A 25,878-nucleotide genomic window follows, 5' to 3' on the forward strand; every position below is an offset into this window, starting at 1 on the left:
CCCCCCTTGTATTTTCTTTGGCATTAGAGCCTCTTGCGGTAGCTGTAAGACTGAATCCAGACTTCCCTGGTGTTCAGATAGGCCAAAAGACCCATAAAATAATGCTGTACGCAGATGACATCTTAACATTTATTTCTAACCCCGAAAGATCGGTGAATTCTCTCTTAACAACTATTGATTCATTTTCCAAACTATCAGGGTATAAAATAAATTGGTCTAAATGTGAAGCCCCCCCCTGACATCTTATTGCCCTAAAACAGCATTCTCTTCACGATTTCTATGGCCTCAGAAAGGAATAACATATCTCGGTGTCTTGTTCCCCCCAAATTTGTCTGATCTGAGTAGGGTTAACGTAGAACCTCTTCTGGATCATTTTAAAGCGGAAATAGACAGGTGGTCCCCACTCTATCTCTCATTGTGGGGAAAGGCCAATGTCCTTAAAATGAATGTTGCCCCAAAATTTAACTACATTATTCAGGCTCTACCAATCTCCATTCCTTTGAAATATTTTCATCATTTTGAGAAGCTTTGTAATGTTTTTCTTTGGAATGGTAAACGGCCTCGTATACGCCTGAGTAAATTACAAAAACCAGTGGATCAGGGAGGGCTGGGCATACCTAATCTCCTGCTCTACCACTATGCTTTTTGCTTGAGACACTTGGTGCGATGGTCACTTCACCCTGAAAGAGCTCCACCTTGGTTCGATATAGAGAGCCATGTATGCCACCCCCTTCCTGTTATTAGTTGTCCTTCTGTTGTGAAGTCAGATCACCCAGTCATTTCACATCTTCAGTGGGTATGGTGCAAAGTCTCAAAGCTGGTTGGATTCAGTCCATTTTTGAACAACCTTTCCAGCATATGGTCAAATCCTAAATTATGTATTGGCAAGTCTCCGTTTCTGTGGAAGGTTTGGGTACTGCAGGGCATTCATATGGTGGAGGACCTACATGTAGGGGATTCTCTTAAATCCTTTGAGCGTCTCCAGCATGAATATGGACTTCCCCTTAACCAGAGTTGGCGGTATCTCCAAATTTGCAGTCTTTGCTTACACGTGTTTGGGGCTGGTACACAACCCCCACAGGCAAAGGATCAAAAACATTTCTTTAATTTGCTCGGCCTTGGTCATGAAGCAACTAGGTATTACTATATTCTGCTACAGAAGTCCATCAAACCCTCTTCGCTAAAACCAGCATGGGAAAAAGATTTAAATGTTACATTCACTGATAATGATTGGTTAAATATTCTAAGGAAATCAAAGAAAATGTCCAGAGAACTTAGAACTAGGCTTGTACAGTTTCAAATTATTAATCGCTTTTATTGGACACCCAGTAAGTTATTCAGAGCAAACTTGAAAGACTGCCCTATTTGCTGGAGGTGTTCTTTGGAAGGTACACTAATTCACTGTCTGTGGGATTGTTCGGTAATTCAGGACTTTTGGCTGCAGCTACACAGAACCATCGAAATGATAATCGGGGTACAGTATCCCTGTCTACCCAGCCTATATGTTTTGGGGGATCCAGGCCCTTTGATTTCCATGACTGTTTATTACTGTGATTGGATCCAGACAGCTCTTATGGTAGGCAGGAGGCTACTATTGAGACACTGGAAGTCGTCTCAGGCTCCCACCTTAAGTGAATGGTACGAGTTATTAAATAGTGGCCTCCTATGAAAGACTCTCTTTCAGGTTGAGAGGGACACCTAATCAGTATTTTAAGAAGTGGCAGAAATTCCTCGGTCATATTGGTTCAGACTCAGCAAACCCCACCTCATAGCGCACACCTGTCCAAATGATCCAGTCACATCTGTTAAAGTAGTAGCACTACATATATACCCTCCTTTTATTTGTTTTTATTTATTTGTTGGTTTGTTTTATTATTTATTATTATTACTATTTTTTTCTTTTTGTTTTGGAAATAAACAATGTTGTACATCTTTGATATTATAATAATAATAACATACTGTAACTTTCTTTTCCCTGCTCCTGACTTTGTGATATTTACTACTGTTTATTCTGAGGCTTTGTAAATTGTGTTAATTATAAAATGTTCAATAAAATACTGATCATATATAAGATAAGTGACCGAAAACGTTTATAAAATTCAGCTGGGAATCCATCTGGTCCATGTGATTTCTGATTTGGCATTTGATAGAGAGCTTTAAAGGGGTTTGTCTAATGATTCTGCCTGTTTTTTCATTAGTTTAGGAAGAGAGACACTCCTTAAAAAACGGTCCTCATTAATTTGAATAAAACTCTCCATTCCTGTTTCAAAATATCTTTCAAAGTCTTCATCTGTAAGTAGAGCGGTGTTAAAGCACCTTCATGGAGGGGGTAGAGCTTTATGTTCTACAAGAAAAGAAATGTTAATAGGAGCATGATCTGAGATGATACTGCTAATGTCAGAGTCAATTAGTCTGTGTGAAATGGAATTATTAGTTAGGATGATTTATGGTGTGGGGAGTAATATGTAAATTCTTTACTGTTAGGGTTCTGTGATCTTCAAATATCCACCAGTCCAAAATCTAACATGTATTGTTTGAGTGACTGATTGTACCAGTATGTGCTGATGAGAAATTCACACATGCATTTAAGACTATATTAAAATCCCCACCAAGAACAAGGGAGGAATTAGGAAATTTAGATATCTCTGTGAAAAGTAAATGGAAGAATGCTGGAGAGTCTGTATTAGGACCATAAATATTAGCGAAGGTTAGACTGTCCTTGACTATGGTTCCATTAATGATAATGTAACGGCTGTCGGCATCTATTAAAGTTGAGCTGTTTCTCAGAGCAGGTCCTCAGCATCTTTATCCACATGCCAGTGGGATTCACCTCAGTAAATGGCTAGTGCTACTCCTGAAAAGATAATAAATAAAAACAAGAGCACACGCTGCGTTCATCTTGTCCTGTTTAATAAATACGCTGATAAATAGTCTATATAAAATCAGTCATTTGTATGAGTACATCTGTAGCTAACATGAGCTGCTTTCTTCAACTCTGTGCCACAACAACAGCACACAAAGAGTCTATATTCATTATTATCATTCAAATTACGAACTGATGCTGACGCCACCGCTCAATGACGTCAGGCTAGTTGGTTTGAGCTGGGTCTGCTAATGGTCTGATATGTGTTTCATGTCTGTAGCTTCATCTGTTTAAAGTTAAGCGGTGCATTTCCAATCAATTTAAAATAAAATCTAGATTATAAATTCTAATGAAATGTGAATGAAATTCTTTTGATGTCCAAAGAAACGCGTTTGGTGTGAAAGATGCTGTCAGTTATACACTGTGTGCACAATTATTAGGCAAGTGAGTATTTTGAAAATGTATCATTTTTAGGCATATTTTCTAACTCCAAGCTGGATAAACTTGAATGCTTAATGGATTTAAGCGTAGCAGGTGATGTGTATCTGTGTAATGAGGGAGGGTGTGGCCTAAGGAGGTCAACACCCTGTATCAAGGTGTGCATAATTATTAGGCAGCTTTTTTCTTCAGGCAAAATGGGCCAAAAAAGAGATTGAACTGACTCTGAAAAGTTAAAAATTACCAAAAGTCTCTCAGAGGGATGCAGAACTCTTGAAATTGCTAAGATATTCGGGCGAGATCACAGAACCATCAAACGTTTTGTTGCAAATAGTCAACAGGGTCGCAAGAAATGTGCTGAGAAAAAAAGACGCAAAATAACTGCCAAGGATTTGAGAAGAATCAAGCGTGAAGCTACCAGGAACCCATTATCTTCCAGTTCTGTCATATTCCAGAACTGCAACCTAGCTGGAGTATCAAGAAGTACAAGATGTTCAGCGCTCAGAGACGTGGCCAAGGTAAGGAAGGCTGAAACCCGACCACCACTGAACAAGACACATAAGATGAAGTGTCTAGACTGGTCCAAGAAGAATCTGAAGACAGATTTTTCAAAGGTTTTATGGACTGATGAAATGAGAGTGACTCTTGACGGACCAGATGGACGGGCCCGTGGCTGGATCAGTAATGGGACAGAGCTCCACTTCGAGTCAGACCCCAGCAAGGTGGAGATGGGGTACTGGAATAGGCTGGTATTATTAAAGATGAGCTGGTTGGACCTTTTCGGGTAGAAGATGGGCTCAAAATCAACTCCCAAGCCTACAGCCAGTTTTTAGAAGACACTTTCTTTAAGCAGTGGTCAAGGAAGAATCTGCATCTTTCAAAAAGACGATGATTTTTATGAAGGACATGCTCCATCACATGCATCCATGTACTCCTCTGCATGGCTCGCCAGTAAAGGGGTTAAAGATGAAAAACTTATGACGTGGCCTCCTTCCTCACCTGACCTGAACCCAACTGAGAACTTGTGGGCAATTCTTAAACGGGAGATTTACAGTGAAGGAAAACAGTACAGCTCTCTGAACAGGGTCTGGGAGGCTGTGGTTGCTGCTGCACAAAAAGTTGATCGTCAACAGATCAAGAAACTGACAGACTCCATGAATGGAAGGCTTATCACTGTTATTGAAAAGAAGGGGGGCTATATGGGTCACTAATTTATTATTTTTATTTCTTAGAAATGTTCATTGGAAAGCTTAGAGTTGTTTGTTTATAATTCTCACTTGAACAGATGAAAATAAAGTGAGATGGGAAAATGTGTGTTTTCCATTTAGCTGCGTAATAATTCTGCACCATTATAGTTGCCCAGTAAATGTGCACATATAGATATTCTCCTAAGAAACCCAAAACTTCACTTTATTTTTCTTAAACATTCATGCTTGAGGTTTATTAACATTTTGGATTAACCGAGAGCGCTGTAGTTGGTCATTAATAAAAATAATCCTCAAAAATAAGACTTGCCTAATAATTGTGCACAGTGTACACAATTTACTGTCTAGTGAATAAACTGCAGGTGTAACATTTAGAAGCAGAGCATTAAAAGCAGTTCAGTGTTTCAAAGTAATAACAGCAGAAAGACTTTGTGACTGAGACGTTACTCACCTGATACAGTCAGTGTAACAGCATCACTGGTCTCTGAGTAACGCGGCTGTGTTGACTGTGTTCCGTTACAGGTATAAACTCCTCTATGAGACGCAGCAACATTAGAAATGGTGTATTCCTTACTCTGTTGAGCTTCACTGAGAGGTTTACTATCCTTAACCCAGTCATACTGCCAATGATGTCCACTTCCTATATGACACGTGAGAGTGACTGTCTCTCCGATGAACACAGGACTAGCTGGGTGTATTGTCACTGTAGCTTTTGGTCTCGCTGTAAAAACAGGACAAATAATTTAGAAACTTTTGGAACTTAAATATGAAATCAGAAGATGTGAGTTTTGAAAATAGTTATTGAATAATGGGATAAGTGAACATGAAATTACAGGAAATGCCTCCTCTATTTATTCTAAAGTCAAATTTGTGGCAAGAAAACAGACGAACCTGTAACTGTGATCACGGCTGGAGCACTGGTCTGTGTGTTGTAGTCGTAGTAGTAGACATAGCGGTTGTTACTGTAGTCGTAGTCGTAGCCGTCATAGTGTTGGTAACTGCCATCGTAGAAGTAGTTTTTCCTGCGTGCTTCACATTTAAACTCTGTTGTTCCTGCATGAGACACTGTTACTCTGACTGTGTTGGTCTCTTTACCTACAGGACTCTGAGGCTGTAATGGGTCTTTGTACCAGAGAAACTCCCATCCAGTAGACTCCACCTCACAGGTCAGAGTAACTGTGTCTCCAGTGTAGACAGAGCTCTGAGGATCCACCCTCACAGTCGGTGTGGGTTTTCCTGTTGGTATGAAATGATGAATCAGAGCTGCTTTTCATTTTACAACACAAGCAGTAGTTCAATCATCTTATACACTGTATTTTATTAATGAGTCTTTAAATCTGCTGTCATTGTTTCTGAATGGGCTGCACCAACAAAGGTTAAACTTTAGCTCCTCACTGAACAGGAGTGTGAAGTTATATATACAGCATTACTAAAGCATTACTTCTTTATGGGTTCCTGATGTTTGTAGCCTTCAAAGTAAAGTGGTGAATTATTTCTTTCCTTCTTTTTCACTGTTTGGTTACTGATGAAATAATTAGTGAACACCGTTAAATAATGTTTTTATTTAGAAAAGTATCTTTACGTGTAACACATGAATGAATCTACATTCATAGACTGTAATGAGGTGTTAAAGGCAGATCCACAGTGAGGGCAAACAGTACCTTCCCTAAAAAATCTCCATTCTTTACTTCAGAACTGAGTAGAAGTGCTAAAGCACACTCCTGGTAAGTGCAGCTTATGTGTACTCTAGCGTCTTTGTGTGTGGCTAACATGTTTCCTCACAGCTGGTGTGCTAGCTCACTGTTAGCGGGTTAGCTTGTGGCTACTGTGTAAGCTCAAGGCTAGCAGGCTGTGAGTAATTCAGATTAGTTTGGATAGTTTCCAATTAAAGTTTGTTTCAAATTGTTTAGTGTTAAATAAAACACTAATAAACTGATAATGATAAAGTAATTATGGCTCCTGGTTTCTTCATGACGACTGAATGTTAAATGTTATATAATTGTGTAAACGCCTTTATGATGATCTCATGATATTCGTATACAGTCCTCTCACAAGTTTTAACTACCAAAGACCCATATTTGATCAGGTGGAATCATCATGTGTTTCTGTTTCTTCAGGACAGGTTGTCCTTCTCTGTCAGTCAGTGAAACTAGAAGAAAACTGTTTAAATATCTGGTGCTGTGTCTGTGAAGCTAAGACAATAAAAAGCTGAGAAAATACATTTTATATTTTTATTTGTTTAATTTTGATTTTGTCACATTATAAAGCTTTAGCTCAGTGTTTATTTGCTGCTAGGAAAGTGGCCTGAATGGATCAAGTAAAACCATTTTAAAGTCTCACATGTTGTTCTAATAAACTGAACATCAGGCACATTTTAAGGCGCTGCTTATTTCTATTGTATCAGGAATGTCTGTGTTCTATGCTGCATATTTGCAACTGTGCTGTTGTGTTTACTGAGCTGTATGTGCAGCTAAAACATTTTACTATTAGTGTTGTGTGTATTTATTTCTTTTGAAACATTGACAGAGGACTGTAAAGACAATTAGATGGATTAAGAGTTTTTAAGATTAATAAAATCTTAATGATTGGCTTTCGTCCGTTATTTAATCATTAACAGTGATAAAGAAGTAATATTTCACCACTTTACTTTGAGGGCCACAAACATGAACCCATGAAGAAGTGATGCTTTAGTAAAGCTGAATATATAACTGAGCCCTCTATGAGGCGGTGACTCAGCATTCAGTCTTTCTATTTAGCTCCTGACCATCATGAAGAGCTTATGAACTTCATGAAGACCCTATGAACATCATGAAGACCCTATGAACATCATGAAAACTGATTTTTACATATTATTAGGCTTTAAACAATATTTTCACGCTTTTTCATGATCGGCTCCTCCCAGTCCTGTCCATGTGTGCATGTTTTGGTTTAGCCCCTTGTTTGGTGACTCTGCCCCTGATTGTTTTCACCTGTCCCTCGTCTTCCTGGTGTGTATTTAAGCCCTGAGTCTGCCCTTTGTTTTCGCTGGTCTTTGTATTGGTCTTTGTTTGATGTTTGCTTTGTTTCAATCTCTGTCTGTGTAGTTGGTTTGATTCTGGTGTCGGTCATGTCGGCCCCACGATCTCTCCGTATTGGCTCTCTGACCATGGACTGTCTCCACCCTGATTTTGGATTTGCCCTTAATAAATCCCGCTTATCTCAGCACGTGTGTCCGGCTCCTCGCTCCACGTTACGCCCTTAGTATCTTTTCCTTATTTATCTGTGTTTTTCAAGGTGGATTTCACTGGACGATGGATTTCTGAACTGGATTACTGACTGGATTACTAGCTGAAATCTCCACAGAGCCAAGATGGTCAGCATGATCTGTGAATCATGTCGCTGTTTTAACCCATTGTTGGAATATGAAGGGCAAAAAGCAGAGCAATAATATCGAGACTTTGGGTGATATTCCAGCCAAATTACGTACTGATGCTGATGTCACCGCTCGATGACGTCACGCTAGTTGGTTTGAGCTGCGTCTGCTGAATGGTCTGATATGTGTTTCGTGTCTGTAGCTTCATCTGTTTAAAGTTAAGCGGTGCATCTCCAATCGATTTAAAATAAAATCTAGATTATAAATTCTAAGATGAAGCCGTTTCTTCTGACTATGTTTTCAGAGATTCTGAGGCTTTTAGTGTTTGTGAAAAACTTATTTTAACTGGACCTCAGCTGCTCCATCAGCTCCACTACAGTCATTCCAAAAGCAGAGGTGACCGTGTTTGGTCAGTGAGGTTTTGTCCACAGTGAGTTCACAAAAGTAAATAGAGGGTGAATAAAATACTTTTGCTGTCTGAAAAAACGCGTTTGGTGTGGAAGATTCTGTCAGTTATACACAAACAATTTACTGAATCTGAAACTGCAGGTGTAACATTTAGAAGCAGAGCATTAAAAGCAGTTCAGTGTTTCAAAGTAATAACAGCAGAAAGACTTTGTGACTGAGACGTTACTCACCTGGTACAGTCAGTGTAACAGCATCACTGGTCTCTGAGTAACGCGGCTGTGTTGACTGTCTTCCTTTACAGGTATAAGCTCCTCTATGAGATGCAGCAACATTAGAAATGGTGTATTCCTTCCTCCACTGAGCTTCACTGAGAGGTTTACTATTCTTAAACCAGTCATACTGCCAATGATGTCGACTTCCTATATGACACGTGAGAGTGACTGTCTCTCCGATGAACACAGGATTAGCTGGGTGTATTGTCACTGTAGCTTTTGGTCTCGCTGTAAAAACAGGACGAATGATTTAGAAACTTTTGAGACTAAAATATTCAATTTTCAAATATTATATTCAAATATGTTACAAATATATTCAAATAATCGGACGATGCATGTGAGTTTGGAAAAATGACTGAATAATGGGATAACTGATCATAAATGATATGAGAAATGCCTCCTCTATTTATTCTAAAGTCAAATTTGTTGCAAGAAAACAGACGAACCTGTAACTGTGATCACGGCTGGAGCACTGGTCTGTGTTGTGTAGGCTCCTCTGCGTGCTGCACATCTAAACTCTGCTGTTCCTGCATGAGACACTGTTACACTCAGTGTATTGGTGCCTTTATCTACAGGACTCTGAGGCTGAGAGTCTTTATACCAGAGAAACTCCCATCCAGTAGACTCCACCTCACAGGTCAGAGTAACTGTGTCTCCAGTGTAGACAGAGCGCTGTGGATCCACCCTCACAGTCGGTGTGGGTTTTCCTGTTGGTATGAAATGATGAATCAGAGCTGCTTTTCATTTTACAACACAAGCAGTAGTTCAATCATCTTATACACTGTATTTTATTAATGAGTCTTTAAATCTGCTGTGATTGTTTCTGAATGGGCTGCACCAACAAAGGTTAAACTTTACCTTGGATTAAATGAAGGTTTATCAGTAACACTTTACAATAAGGATACATGACAACATTAATTCATAGCATTACTGAATTTGATGCCAACATGTTCTAAAAAAGGGACGGGGGCATGTTTACCACTGGGTATCCTCTCCTCTTTTAACAATGCTCTGTAAGCGTTTGGGAACCAAGGAGACCACTTGCTGTAGTTTTTAAAGTGAAATGTTTTCCCATTCTTGTTTGGTATAGGATTTCAGCTGCTCATCAATTCAGGGTCTCCTGTGTTGTATATTTAATTTTATAATGTGCCAAATGTTTTAGTGACTGTTCTGGACAGCAGGCAGATCAGTTTAGCACCTGGACTCTTAATACTGAGCAATGCTGTTGTAATATGTGCAGATTGTGGTTTGACATTGTCTTGCTGAAATAAACAAGGCTTCTCTGAAAACAACAGAAATATGCCCAAACATGTATATATTGTTCAGCATTAACGGTGCCTTCATAGATGTGCACGTCAACCCATGCAGTGATTTCTGCTACAGAATCATGTCTGTTTTAAATGCAGTGCCACCTGATGTGCCCAAAGTTCACAGCCAGCAAATACTGTATTTTGGCCTTGTCCTTGCATACAGAGATTTCACCATATACTCTGAGTTGTCTAATGATATTCTGTACCATAGATGATGAAAAACAAAAGTTCGATGCTATTTTATGTTGAAAAATGTTATTCTTGAATTGTTCCACTATTTGATTATGCAGTCTTTCACAGACTGGTGTACCCCTCCTCATCTTTCCTTCTGAATCACTTCCATGGCCACAGTGTATAAAACCAAGCCCCTAGGCCTGCAGACTGCTTCTACAAGCATTAGTGAAAGAATGGGTCGCTCTCAGGAGCTCAGTGAATTCCAGTATGGAACGTGATCCGACGCCACCTGTGCAAAAAGTCCAGTCGTGAAGTTTCCTCACTACTAAATATTCCACAGTCAACTGTCAGTGGTATTATAACACAGTGGAAGCGATTAGAAACAATAGCAGCTCAGCCACGAAGTGCTGGGCCATGTAAAATGACAGCGTGGGGTCAGCAGATGCTGAGGCGTATAGTGCGCAGAGGTCGGCAACTTTCTGCAGAGTCAGAATCGCTATAGACCTCCAAACTTCATTTGGCCTTCAGCTTAGCTCAAGAACAGCGTAGAGAGCTTCATGGAATGTGTTTCCATGGTCTGCTAAGATGCTAAGAAATATCTTAATATCCCTCATTGTCTTTCATTATTGTCCCCCCTGGCCCATAACCCAGATTTCTCTTTTCAGCTGAATAGCTCTGGACTCTCAGTTTGGTTTGACAGAGGGATTAAAAACATTTCCCACATGTTTGCTGGAAGTTTGCTCAAATCGTTCATACAACTGCAAGAAGAGTACGAGTTACCTAGGTCAGACTTTTAAAACATCTCCAGGTTCGTCACCTGATCATCTCAACTATTAAGGATGGGAGATTCAGAAAGGAATTAACCGACCTTGAAGAGCTGCTAGTTAAGAAAAGCCAGGCTAGAGGGGTGATTTCACCAATTTATGGCATTTTGCTAAAACATGTTAAACCATCATCAGACAGTCTGAGAGGAGGCTGGGAGAGGGACTTGGGCCAACCAATCACGGAAGAGGACTGGTGCAATGTTTGTAAAGACTTGTTTACCAAATGTTCCTCATCTGGTGTTCATGAGCTTAATGTTAAATTCATAAATAAGATATATTTTACACCTGTTTGCTTACAGAAGATGTTTCCAGATCGATCTAATTTGTGTTTTAAATGTAAAACTGAAAGAGGAACATTTTTTCATGCGTTCTGGCAGTGTAAAAGAATTGGCACTTTCTGGGACAGAGTACATATTAGGGTAGAAGAAATCTTCCAAACACCATTTCAGAAGAGTCTCCTGCCCTGTAGCTTTTGGGAACAGGAGTGGAACGTATTTTTGATACTAATAGCAAATTTTTACTTCTAATGCTTTCATTTCTGGCAAAAAAATGTATCCTAACTCGGTGGGCCAGCCCCTCTACGCCATCTGTTGAGCAATGGCTTTCCCAGGCTGCAGCTCTGCTTCACTAAGGTTAAACAAACAGTCTGAAATATTATCTGAATAGGAACATGTGCATATCACTGCTGTCGGAGCAAAACATTGTATCTACAAAATGGAAACTTTAGAGGAGAAGGAACAAACATACTTTACTTTCAATGTAAGTCAATGGAACCAGACTTCTTTCCAAGTCATTTTAGGCCGTTTATTTTGGCCCATCTTTCATTAAATTTACAGACAATGTAAAGGCCAAAACGTTTTTTCACTTGATCTTAAAAACTAAAAATCAACAGAAATGGAGATACGAGGTTTGCTGAGGATGGTCAGCTGTAAAACAGTTACACAGTCAAGGCTTTAGGAACATAATGAAATGTTAAATAATGATTATAAACCACTAAAATACCCTTTGCAGTAAAAATAGCCTTATTCTAAAAACAGGAGCTGAGAGAACAGAAGAAAGAACAGAGTCTCAGAGCATAATTTACAGTCAGAGGCTGAACATGACGCTGTTATAATGATTAAAATTTCAATCATAATGATTTACAGAAAAGAGAGCACAGAAAACACTGCAAGGACGCAAGAAGTGGGGAATCAGCGAACCCTGATTTCAGAACTGTAGAAGTTACAAAAGAAAAACTTTCTGAACTTCATAATAATCTGAGTGGATCAAAGACTCAGTGTGAGCCTGTCTTAGAGCAGAGTTTGTGTTTCTAAATTTGCCGTAGCTGCTCTGGTGAAGTGAACGTGGTATTTTCATTACAGTGAGCTGAAGTCTGTACAAAGTTATAGACCAGTTCTGAAAGAAGCTTAATATTGTTTTTAAACTTCTAAATAATCATTCAATGTAATGAAGACGTTTATTTAGCTCTGATTCATTAGTTAAGTATTAATAATCATTCAATGTAATGAAGACGTTTTATTAAGCTCTGATTCATTAGTTAAGTATTAATAATCATTCAATGTAATGAAGACGTTTTATTAAGCTCTGATACATTAGTTAAGTATTAATAATCATTCAATGTAATGAAGATGTTTTATTAAGCTCTGATTCATTAGTTAAGTATTAATAATCATTCAATGTAATGAAGATGTTTTATTAAGCTCTAATTCATTAGTTAAGTATTAATAATCATTCAATGTAATGAAGACGTTTTATTAAGCTCTGATTCATTAGTTAAGTATTAATAATCATTCAATGTAATGAAGACGTTTATTAAGCTCTGATTCATTAGTTAAGTATTAATAATCATTCAATGTAATGAAGACGTTTATTAAGCTCTGATTCATTAGTCAAGGAATTTTGACCCACTCTTAAAACAGCAGACCGGCTTTAATTCGGCTGCACTGTGTGATTTTTCGAACATGAACTGCCCATTTAACAACTTGTCACAGCATCTCAATGGGATTCAAGTCAGCACTTTGACTCGGCCGCTCCAAAACCTTAAGGTTATGTCTCTTTGAGCCATTCAGAGGTGGATTTGCTGATGTGCTTCAGATTATTGTCCTGCTGCATAACCCCACTGCGCTAGAGCTTTAGGTCACACACACTACCACCACCATGTTTGAGTGCTGGTATTGGTATGATTCTCTAATGGTGGAATGTGCTGGTAGCTTTACGCCAGATGTAACAGGACTCATGTTTTCCAAAAGTTCCACCTTTGACTAATCAGCCCACAGAATGTGATCCCAAAAGTCTTGGGGGTCATCTAAATAGTTTTTGGCAAATGCTGGACAAGCCTTTGTATTTTTTTTTGTTTGTTTTGGTCAGTAATGGTTTGCATCTTGCAACTCTCCCATGGATGCCAATTTTGCACAGTGTGTTTTATGGACTTTACTGACAACTGAGGCCTCCAGGTTTTACATTTGCTGGAGTCCCAGAGCCTCAGCAACAACTTTAACCCACTCCAGACTGGTTCATTTCAGTGAGTGTGTTTCATATCCATATTTGAGTCTCTTTAGATTGGGCATCATGTCATTCCTGAGACGTTCTAGCCTGCTTCACGTTGCCAGACAGGTTCTATTTAAGTGACATTTAGAGTCAACAGTTCTGGAGCGTATTTCAGGTATTGATTTCAGAATTAGGGTAAATTTACAAAAAAACAATGAAGTTTATAACATAATAAGACAAAATTGAAATATTTAATATTTTGTCTTTGTACTGTTTTTGTTTCATCACAGGTCAAACTAAATTTACTTTACCATATGTCAGTATGTTATGTCAATTAGTATAGTTAGTAGATGAGCCACTACATTAGCGACCCCCGCAGGCCACAGTGACAGTAGACTGTCTGTAATTAGTGCCTCTTTTAGTAAAGCTGGCTTGTGTGTGTAGAAGCATTTAGCATGTGAGCACAGGGTCTCCACTGAGCTGCAGGACTGGGGGCCCTGATACTGACCTGATACTGACCTAATGAATGTGCATTTTGAGCAGTGGCATTGTTTATCCACAAAAATATCAGGAGAGATTATGCAAAGAAACAGTTTGGAACAGTTTACTATTATTATTATAATAAACTATTATTTTCTACAGGTTTATCCAATTTAGGATTTTCTTGTGTTTCTGTTCTCAGGCCAGACTTACACTTTTACTACCTGTGAACAATGGCCTGTCTGTCTGTCTGATAGTCTGTCTGTCTGTCTGTCTGTCTGTCTGTCTGTCTGTCTGTCTGTCTGATAGTCTGTCTGCCTGCCTGCCTGCCTCCCTGTCTGCCTGTCTGTCTGATAGTCTGTCTGATAGTCTGTCTGATAGTCTCTCTGTCTGTCTGTCTGTCTGATAGTCTGTCTGTCTGTCTGGTAGTCTGTCTATCTATCTATCGATCTATTTATCTAATCATGTACTTTTTACATTTATTATTAATAATAATATATAATATAATATACAGCAATGTGTATTATTTACTTTTTACTGTGTTGTTTTTTAACCAGTCCCATTTTATCTCCACAGTAACTGCATTCTTTTAAAGCCAAACCTTTTCAGGTCAGGGTCCTCATGCAGAGGCAGTGTTTGTCTCAGAACCCATCAAATATTTTCAGAAGCAAAATTAAACATAAACTCATCTTAAAATTCCTTATATTTTCAATTCATTTTGACACAAACTGTAATTTCCATCAGAAAATACAACAGAGTACCATGATAAACGAATGAAAATGCATAAGCCTGTATTGTGACTCAGTGAAACTGTGGAACAGAGAAATAATAAAATAATGACTCACTAATTTGTTCTGCAAACATGTTCTCATCTAAATCTGTCCTGATCCATGTTGTCAGCTAGCATAGTAGCCCACCCGCTCTGAGCTCTGAGCTCTGATGATTTATCAGACTAAAGCTTGTTTTACACTAGAATAACACAGCAGCTCAGCAGAGCAGAGTTCTACATCTTTATAGTGGCCGGGAGTTCAAAGCAGGAGCTGCACTGACTCTTCATGCTAAAACGGTTTAGTGTGAAATAACAATAACTTCTGTTTATTTATGGCGTCCATACTGTATTATAACTTTACAGGCTGGTCCAGTTACTGAAACACAAAACACCACCATGACTAGAATACCAAAACATGTAAACTGCATTCAGACGTATATTTACAGTAAGATTTACATGTTAAGACAAAAATCACAGTCACAAAAATGCAAGGAATGATGGGAAGCTCTGTCCTCTATCACCACAACGTTCAGAGACAGGCAGACTCTCACAATATAATCAGCAAATCACAGCTAATTACTGCATCACTCTTTACTGCAGTCCACTGCTTTAAGGAGGACAGTAGATCACTGCAGTGTTTCTGCTGTAAATGTGCAGCAGTTCTCTACAGTTTACAGCAGAATTATTCTGTAAATTAATTGCTGACGTCTGTCTTTCTGCACAAAGAAGCTGAAACGTATCAGCTGTGTTTGGTTTACTCTGCCTGACCTGCAGCTCTGAGTGACAGAGTCTCCACTGTAGACACGGCTCTGAAACACCATCACAACTGGTTTATATTCTGCTTGCAGTAAAAATGAAATGCTTTAGAAATATTTCAAACACATCTACTGTGTTAATAGTGATCATAGTAGACTACAGTAATTAGTTATGCCTGCTGTGTAAACTGAGTGGCCACTCACTGGACATTTTATCAGTAACACCTACATAAAGGTGCACTTTGTAGGTCTACACTGACCGACTGTAGCCCATCAGTCTCTGTCCAATTAATACGCTCCTTTAATGTTTACCTATATGGTAAGTGTTTCTGATAAAATGGCCACTGAGTGTAAGTACCTGTCTGCAGGTAACAACGGAAGGTAGGAGTACTGAATATACTGGTTTGTCAGTGAATTTTTATGGATATAACAGAAAATGTGTTACTCAAACATTTGAACATATAAAATGTAAAAACCTCTCGTTGTTGAAAGTTCATGCTTTGATCATGTAGTATTGAAATACTCGGATATATAACTTTTAACAGGCTGAAAACAAGTTACTGTGCTTTCTGCATCTTTCTGTACATATATGCAGGTTACTAGCTGTAGCCAGCAGGGTTAAGGGTGAGATGGGGACTTTTAATTTGAAAGCAGCCCCTGGAGGCGGTCATCTTCGTGCTCCAGGTGTGTTTCAGTCTCGCGATAGTTCGCCACAGTATCGTTTAGTCTCGTCTGGTCTTCTGCCGGTCGTAGTCAGCAGTCCGCGTCGGGGCTGCCGAGTTAAGATGGAAGAAAGTCGTGACGCGGGTCGTGGACGCTACAAATCACGTGCGTGAGGACGATTTACAGAGCGGCCCAAGCGGCGTCCGTGGTTATTTTGGAATTTATTTATTTATTTAGTTAATTTACAATTTTGTCATTTAAAATTATTTGACGGCAGCACGGTGGCGTGGTGGGTAGCGCTGTCGCCTCACAGCTAGGAGGGCCTGGGTTAGATTCCCCGGCCGGGCGACCAGGGTCCTCTCTGTGTGGAGTTTGCATGTTCTCCCCGTGTCTGCGTGGGTTTCCTCCGGGTTCTCCGGTTTCCTCCCACAGTCCAAAGATAAATGGTAAAATGACAGAGTCAGCGGATGCTGAGGTGCATAGTGTGCAGAGGTTGTCAACTTTCTGCAGAGTAAATCACTACAGACCTCCAAGCTTCATGTGGCCTTCAGATCAGCTCAAGAACAGTGTAAAGAGCTTCATGGAATGGGTTTCCATGGCCAAGCATCCAACCTTACATCACCAAGCACAATGCAAAGCATTGAATGCCGTGGTGTAAAGCGCCGCCAGTGGACTCTAGAGCAGTGGAGACGTGTTCTCTGAAATGACGAATCACGCTTCTCCGTCTGGCAATCCGATGGACAAGTTGGTGGTTGCTAGGAGAACGGTACTTATCTGACTGCATTGTGCCAAGTGTAAAGTTTGGTGGAGGGGGGATTATGGTGTGGAGTTGTTTTTCAGGAGTTGTGCTCGGCCCCTTAGTTCCAGCGAAAGCAACTCTTAATGCTTCAGCAGACCAAGAGATTTTGGACAGTTTCATTCTCCCAACTTTGTGGGAACAGTTTGGAGATGGCCCCTTAGATTGGAGACTGCACTCCTGGAGAAATGGTCAACAATTCCTCTAAACACACTCCTAACCATTGTGGAAGGCCTTCCTAGATGAGTTGAAGCTGTTATAGCTGCAAAGGGTGGGCTGACATCATATTAAACCCTATGGATTAAGAATGGGATGTCACTCAAGTTCATATGTGTGCGAAGGCAGATGAGTGAACACTTTTGGCAATATAGTGTAGTTAATTTTAGTTAGCTAGACTGTATTTCACCACTTTTCTCTCAGTCTGCAGTACATTACTTTAGATTTAAAAAAGGGTTATATAGTTATATAGTGACCTAGTGCAGGTTAATGTTTCACGTCATGTTCTTATTTTCTAATGTTATATAATATATCAGTTAAAGTTTGGTACTTTATTAATTAATCTTAACTTTATTATCTAATCTTATAAACTATATAAATTAATCTTAGTTATTATATAAGTTAATCCTGCTGTGTTAGCTGCAGTAAAATGTACAGACACAGTTACAGTAATTACAGTTAAACTAAAAACTGGTCAGCAGTGGTCCAGTGGTGGTCCCTTTCCATTGATGGATGTGATAGAAAGCTGATAAACCGTGCAGTAACTGATCGGCTACAGTCAGTAGTTGTAATCCTGTGAAGCGCATCTATAGTTGTATACAAAATTTTGTCACCTCTGTCAAATGACATGATATGTTGATTTTCTAACTGAAAATGAATCAATAATTAATCCTCTACAGGAAACACATGACATTTAAAATAAATTCTAAGGGATGAATTGTCTTTTTTAATTGATTTTAATTGAACATTAAACAAGATTTACTGGTCAAACCTTCTGTACAGGACATACTTTATGCTTTTATTTCCTGTAATTTGTTCAATTCAGCAAATAAACAGTAACTGTGTATTAAAATGTGAGTGCACTTATTTGTATGTAGGTACTAATGGAAGGTAGGAGTCTCTAATATTCTCTTGTTTTGTTCTTAAACATTCTGAGACTTTTACACACGTGTTCTAGTAATGTTTTCACTGGGAAGTTTTTTTTGTTGTTCCTAGTATGTTCTTCTGGGAACGTCCCTAAAAACATCAGCATGTAACATAATCCATGGCCCTGACAACGTCCTTACAACATCCTCCAAATGTAGCAGTTAAAATGTTACATCTCAGTTAACGTGGAACCTTATAGGAATATTATTTGAAATGGTTAACATCTTTAAAATGTGCTCTGAACATTCGATTTTAAACATTATTAGAACTTATAGGTAACATTAGCCAAAGTTATGGGAATGTTCCTTTCTAGCTGGGATGTAATGTCATCCATTAAAGGAAAAGTTAAAAATGTAAAATAAAATGTTTATGAATATAAATTAAATAATTCACATATAAACATCAAATATTTACCTGTTTGTCCACTGTGGATGAGGACAGTCAGCACTAAAGCAGAGACAGAAACAGAGGATATGATGCATTAATATGAAAGATTAGCTGTTATCACAGGCAGATTTAATCTGAAAGGGCAGCACAGCAATACAGCCATTCCAACCTTAAACCAGGTGAAACATCTGGAGGTACAGTAACCTTACTGTCTTATATATAATGGCTTAAATAAAATCAAAACACTTTTAATAATATTATCCAAAAACATAGTTTGGCTTCACAATTCTGAACAAAGTACGGATTCTTTATTTATAAGCTGAATAATTAAATAATGGTAATAGTCGGGTCACTGAATGGGCAGCTTTAAGTGCCAGACCTTCTTTGACAAACCAGCAGTCCAAATATGGACGTATTGCAGCTTAGAAACACAGTAATTTCATAATGTTGATGGAGTTTAAAGGTCGTGGGGTCGGCACACACAGTGGTCATTCCTACAGACAGAGTTTGTGCTGTACAGCAAATTCACAAACATCCTGTTTAGTGGAAAAAAAGTCGGATCAGTGACTTTTCTCAATAAAATATCAATTGTAAAAGATGATGATGCATTTGTTTACCATCAGAAGAATTATTCATACTTAATGTCTATTTTCTGTATTTAACACATTGAAATGACAAGCAAAACATAAAATGTTATGGCACACTTTACATTTTTTGCCCTTTTTTCCCAAAATATGAAACTCAATAAACAGAAACTTCACACTAAAATGTGCAGAAAAATGTCATATTTAAGTGTGTTTCTGTAGAGGATGTTGACTTTTATTCATTTAGAAAGTCATCAAAACTTCATCTGACCAGGGTGTACAAACTTTTGCATACAACTATAAGCACCAAACTGAAAAGCTACATGTTCCGTATCACTCACCCCAAAACTATAGAAAGAGGAAAAGAGGGCTAAAAAGAATTGTCTGCCCCACAACTACTGAAAATACAAAAGGAGTGTTGAGCTGCTAAATGCTCCAAGCTATAGAAAAGACAACAACTGCAACATAAAGTCTACCTTCCCTTCAAGCTTCCAGCTGAAGTGAATTTTTGGTTTCTCATTCTTTTATTTGACCTTCGTAGTTCAACCTGTTTGAGCTGCTTTCAGCATTTCTTTTGTTTATCCTTTTCCCGCCTCTTCATTTCCACCACCTTGAGGTGTTTTACCTGTTGTGACCTTCAGTATATCAGTGGTTCAGTACATAGTTGTTTGAGAGGGAAGCTGGTTCTGAGGTGGAAAAGGGGGCAGTTGAGGGGGTGGGGAGTGTGTCCTTGGAGCACTCAGATAATCAGTTGACATCCTGGTGCTTGGAGATTCTTTGTATCGTAAGTCAAATGTTTAACTTTGTCCAGAAAGTTCTGATCAGTTTAAGAATTAAAAGCCAAGTCCTCAATAACCATGTATCCAAATTATTGTCCAGGGCCTTTGGAAGAAAAACGGCCCCACTGGATTACAGATCCACCATCACGCTTCACAGTGCAGATGAAAAGTTTCTGCATGGCTATTTTTTGTATTGTTGTTTTCTTCTTAATTATTTCCATGATGGTGAATATAGGCAACAACTGTTAAGCTAATTCTTTGTAGTCATTTCCTGATTTGGTGGAGCTCAACAACATTTTGTTGCACATTGTTGCTGGATTCTCTTTCTCAAAGTGACTGATGACTGTGTTTCACCTCCTGTATATTCCCCAGTGAAACAGGAAGCAAAGGCTGATCATTTAAGTGTTCAGGTGCACGCAGGTGCACTTTAAAACATGAAATATGAATGAGAATAAACTTCATTTAGATTTCTAGGGGTGTCAATAATTGTGGCACACATGGATTTCAGAATTTTTTTTACATTAGATTTCATTTTTCTTTGAATGATTAGATCTTAAATAGAGAAGATTTTTGGTAATATTTTGAATAAATCATAAAGTAATTGTTTTTACAGGTCATGTTGCTCATGATTAGCAGGGATGCCAGCATTTGTGGAGGGACACTGAAGATACGTAAGAGATAGATAGATAGATAGATAGATAGATAGATAGATAGATAGATAGATAGATAGATAGATAGATAGATAGATAGATAGATAGATAGATAGATAGATAGATAGATAGATAGATAGATAGATAGATAGATAGATAGATAGATAGATAGATAGATTATTGATCCCGAAGGACATTTACGACCAAAACACACAGAAGCACAGTAACAACTTGATACAGCAGCTCTCACACTGATGAAGACACAGAGAACATTTACTCACAGATTATTACAGAGTGCAAAGGGTCATGTGTGTCACTGGAGAAATCATTGAAATTCTGGGGTCTCTTCTAGTCTACTTTTGACCCACTGCCCGAGGAGGAGGAGGTTTCTACAGGAAATTCCTTTTGGGGGGTTGTGGTATGGGGGGGCTGTATGGATATCTCACCAGTTTTGCCAGGTGGGGTGATGGGGACACAGTGGATGCGGGGTCCTCTGTGGCAGAAGGTCTAAAAGTTCTGCCTACTGTTTTGGAGATTGCTAAGAAGACAGAGTAGAGCTCTATCGCCGCAGGCCTGCCTGGCTCTGTGGATGTCGTGGCAGCCTGCCTGGTTCCGTGGACATAACAGCAGGCCACTTGGCTCCCTGGACATTGCAGCACGTTCCAGCAGAACGGCTTAGCCTGCACCCGAGGATTTCAGTACAACCTCCAAGCTCCTTGACCGCAAGGCCTCAGAGTTTCCTAACCCTGCCCATGGTCTCAGCATCTCCTAACGTGACTTTGGTCTCCGTGTCTTCTAACACACTAGTCCATGTGTCTCCTGTTCCTGTGACCTGGGTGGCTTCTGTTTCTGTTGTCGCTTATGGTCCTGTTCCTACACCTCGAGTGGATCCGAGAGCTGCTAAAGTTGTTTCGCTGTCATGATCTGTGCTGAGCTCCTGATCTGGTGCTGGTTTACCAAGGCACTCCATTGTCAGTTTTTTGGCTTGTAGCTCCTGTGGAGGGCTCCTCATGTTGCAGTGCTGGCTTCCTGAGCTGCTCCAGTGCCCGCTTTTAGGATAAATTCTCCAGACCTGGTTTCCTAGTGACTGACTCTACCAGTCTACAGTGCTGCTCCTGTCCCATCTGATCCAGTTAATGGATTGCCCGTTCCTCTGGACTTGTTGGCTGGGACCGTGCCTCCTCATGGTCCAGACCCACCATCTTTGCACTTCAGTAGCACTTGTAGAGGCATGGTTCTGTCATGTCTCCTCTCCTCTGAGGGACTGACTTGGCTCTGCCTCCTGTCCTCTTCTCCCACACACCTGCAGCTCATTCGAAGTGCATTAAGACTGCTGCATATACCCAGGGATGGGGGAGTAGCTAAGTAGCGCACTACTTTTTGAAGCTAGAAATCATAGTAGCTAGTAGCTAGTAGCTGTAGCGTACATCCACTCACACACCACCACGTCAGTGTTACTGCAGTGTTGACGTTGAAGTTGATTTTATTGCGTTGTAAAACACCGCAATAGGGGAGAGTACAAAAGAGAAAATAAAGAAGATGGAGAGATAAAAGTGAAGAGAAACAAGAGAAGATAAAGAAAATGGAGAAGAGGAAAAGTAAAGAGATAATAGGGAAATAAAGAGAAATGAGAACATAACAGTGAAGAATAAAAGAGAAATAGGAATAAAGAAAAAGAGAGAATAAGAGTTAAAGAGACGCCGCAGTTTTGGACTAAAGCCCTCTGGGAGGCGGTTTTAGACGGGCCTAAAATCCTGGAAAAATCACTTTGTGAATTTCGGGTCAGTTCTAAGGAACTGGAGGTGTAGAATGGAAAAAAAATCAATGGTGTACTTTGTAGTTTGTTTATATGCTGGTGATCAGCGTCTTCATACAACACTAGTAAATAAATGAGGCCGAGGAGGCAGCGCGGAGCAGCTCGTCTGTTTCTTTACTAACTCACTTTTTGCAGCGTGCAACAACATAAGAGGGCGGGAGGATACTTACTTCAAAATGAGTCTTACTGAACTGCAACACAATACACAACACTCCTCCCTGCACAATGTACAACATCATTATGTAAAATGTTTCTCTCTTTTTGTGTGTGTGTGTGTTTGATATATAATTTCATAAACTATATACACGTGAAACAACTCTCTCTCCTTGTGGCTGCCGTCAGTGGCAGTCATACAGTTTGTTAAATTCATGATTGAAGTAACAATAAATAAGTTCAAGTAAGGTAAAATAATGTATGTTTATTAAAATCTGATTGTAATATGTATCGTTAAAAATTGCACGTTTAAAGGTTCTACAAGTGTTTCCAGGGTGGAACCAATGTTTAATTTGCTGTTTGGGATAGAGCGATATTTTCAGTTACACGCTACACTCGGTAGAGGGCAACGTGTTTTCTTTTTTTCTCCGTACGCTAGAGATTTGGAGAAGCGTGCGGCGAAGTTTGACTCTTGGTTAAAGAAGACATTCCGAGATGTGTTTTTGTTAACCCTTTCAAGTTAATGCGGCCAATGAGGTATGCAATTTGTATTTTAATGTGTGTGTATCGGAAATAAGATGTTTATCTGTGAAAGACTTGTCAAGTTTCTGTTAGTTACGTGGCCTCAAGGACTATACAGAATTTACTGATGTTGTTTGTAAGTCAAGCCACTGATTTGTGAATATTTTATGTTGTTGAATCATATTCTTATTGTCTATTCTCTAAGAGAATCCCTTACTGTATGAAAATGTATTATTTTATGTTTGTACAGTTCTCACGGCATCGTTAGTGACACCTGTGTCCGATTAAATGCCAGTAAAAATCAGGAATGCCTTGTGTCCGTTTTTCAACTTGGAGGGAGTTACAGTGAGAACTCAGTCTGCTCGACATGAGGCGAGGAGACAAGGAACTGTGCCTTCCATCCACTGAGCAGCGAAGAAGATTCATCGCACTCTAGCATCAGACAGATAAGACTGTGCAACACAAGCAAACTACGCAGCGAGCAGTTTGAAGTTTACATTGATGGTCCAACAAGTGATACATTTAAAACAAGTTAAATGTTTAAGAAGTGGATCAACTTTGTTAATTACTTTAAGGAGACACTGCAAGTGCTGAAATTAAGTAATCTGGTGCTCTGCACATTTTCTTCAAGTTCAAGGTTCTGTCTAAGATTTTGTAGGTGAAGTCATTTGGCATTTTTCTGTCATTTGGATGCTAAAGGTGTTATACAATTAAGTGCTCAGTTTCATATGGTGTTGGTTCTAGAAACAGTTCATCACATTTGTGTTATTTAAGCTGATATTCATTCGGATGTTTTCTTAAGATTTAAGGTTCTGTGAAAAATCCTTATCTTTATCCATTCTTAATGCTCTCAGACAAGTTTATCTAAGGGCAAGATTAAGCTTGTAGCTATTAATATTTTTGTTGGTTGAGCTGGTCAGTTGTTAAGCCACAAGTCTGTCAAAATATAGCTATAAATTATTTGGGTCCAAGTAAGAAGTAAACATTGCAAAATGGAGCAAATGACTGAAAATGAAACTAAGAATGGAGACTTACTTAAAGATAGTAATGGCGCAGACACACAGCAGTCACCTGAAACTGAAGAGGAGTTAAGAAGAAGCCAGAGAGCTCGAAAGCTTACTGAAAAGGCTCAAGAACAGCATGATAATAAATAAAAAAAACTGCAGGATCGTTTTACCATTACTTATGATAAATGGAAAGTGACTGCCAAGCAAGCTAAGAAAGTGATAAAGGGAACTCCCTCTATTGAGGTTGTGCAGGAGTTGATGACTAAGATACGTTGTGCATCAGCAGATGTGAAACATAGCTATGAAGAACTGCGCAAATGTGCTCCCCCAGGCAGTGAGATCCGTCGCAGAGCTGACACCTGTGACGCTGTATCAAAAATAATCTTGGAAAATGCATCCACTTATCTTCACAACAAGGATGCCAAAGATGTCCAGACAGAGGATTTTGTCTGGCCTGAGTCTGGTTCTGTGTTCTCATCAGCTTCTTCAGGCACAAGTAAAGGCTCTCGAGGTTTAAGCTCTGCAAGTGGTTCAAGCATTAAGTCACGTCAGTCAAGCCTGTCCTCTGTTAAGAGACAGGAAGCTGCAGCAGAGCTAGCTGCTACACAGGCTGCTCTAAAGGTCCTGCAAGAGATAGAAAGTGAACAACGAGAACTTGAAAGTCTTGAAGAAGAAAATAGAAAGAAGATTGCATTACAAGAGGAAGAAAATGTGATAAGAAAGAAAGCACTGGAAGAGAAACGCAGACAAATAGAGCGACTTCAGACTGTTAAGAAGTTGAGTGCAGCCAGGGCACGGCTAGAAGTTTACGAACAAGAAGTAAGCTCAGATGAAGAAATAGCAGAGTTGCTTCATAACTGTGCAGCTGAGCCACACCGATCGACAGGAGCTAAAGGAAGTCCTCATGAGCCTCCTGTGACATACCAAGCAGACAGTACTGCAGTCCTTGCTGAAGCAATAGCAGAGTCTATTAATGTGAGCCGTCTTCCAGTACCTGAACCTTCTGTTTTTACTGGAGACCCTCTAAGATTCAAAGACTGGAAGATGTCATTTCAAACTCTAATAGGCAGGAAAAACATTCCAGTAAACGAAAGGGTCTATTACCTTCGTAAATATGTTGGTGGACCTGCAAGAAAGGCCATTGAGAGTTATTTTCTATTGGGAACAGATGCAGCTTATGATTCCGCATGGAATCCCGGAAGAAAGATTTGGAAGCTCATTTGTGATAGCTAAAGCCTTTAAGGATAAGCTTGCATCATGGCCCAAAATAGGACCCAGAGACAGTGTTGAGTTGAGAGATTTTTCAGACTTCCTTAGGGGCTGCTGGGCTGCAGTGTCTCAGATTAAAGGTCTAGAAGTATTGAACACCTGTGATGAAAATCAAAAGCTTCTCACAAAGCTTCCTGATTGGCTGGTAGCCAGTTGGAACAGAAAGGTGATCGAGATCGAAGAAACTTGCAATGAATTTCCTACATTCAGTCAGTTTGTGGAATTCATCACAAAGGAAGCAAAAATAGCTTGCAACCCAGTGACTTCTCTTCATGCCTTGAAGTCTAGTGATGGTGAAAGGGTAAAGACAACAAAGACACGAAATGTCGGTGCAAAGGTGCTTTTAAGCAACTCTGAAGAAAATGCAGAACTCAAAGGGTGCGTCTTCTGTGAAAAACAAAATCATGGCATTCAGAAATGTTGGAAATTCAATGAAAAACCGGTTCAAGAACGTCTCAAGTTTGTCCAAACAAAAAAAATTATGTTTTGGATGTTTACAACTAGGACATCGTTCAAAGGACTGCAAAAGAAGAAGCCTTTGTGAAACATGTAAAGGAAAACATCCAACATGTTTACATGAAGATCGTGAAAGGGCAAACAGAAAGGAAAGGGGCAGTGATGAACACCGGGAAAATGTAAAACACTCTGAAAATAATAAGTCAAGGGAAAGAACAGAGCACAAACACACCACTGAACCCTCAAATGAAGCTACATCCAACAGAGTGGTGCAAGGCATGGACAGCATGTACTCCTCTACAGTTGTTCCAGTGTG

At 39.4% G+C, this 25,878-nt stretch overlaps 1 protein-coding gene across 1 annotated transcript in view; it reads right to left on the reverse strand.

Moving 5' to 3' along the window:
• Positions 1-25,878, reverse strand: part of LOC108416225 (carcinoembryonic antigen-related cell adhesion molecule 5-like) — a 68,147-nt gene that overhangs the window by 30,389 nt on the left and 11,880 nt on the right. The window contains exons 2-5 of the mRNA XM_037534697.1: positions 18,354-18,386; positions 8,497-8,766; positions 5,398-5,742; positions 4,958-5,227 (exon numbers count right to left, since the gene is read on the reverse strand). Coding sequence (XP_037390594.1) covers positions 4,958-5,227; positions 5,398-5,742; positions 8,497-8,766; positions 18,354-18,386 — 918 coding nt within the window. The remainder of the gene's footprint in view (positions 1-4,957; positions 5,228-5,397; positions 5,743-8,496; positions 8,767-18,353; positions 18,387-25,878) is intronic.

Source organism: Pygocentrus nattereri, chromosome 2 (assembly GCF_015220715.1).
Source record: "Pygocentrus nattereri isolate fPygNat1 chromosome 2, fPygNat1.pri, whole genome shotgun sequence".
NCBI classification, from domain to species: domain Eukaryota; kingdom Metazoa; phylum Chordata; class Actinopteri; order Characiformes; family Serrasalmidae; genus Pygocentrus; species Pygocentrus nattereri.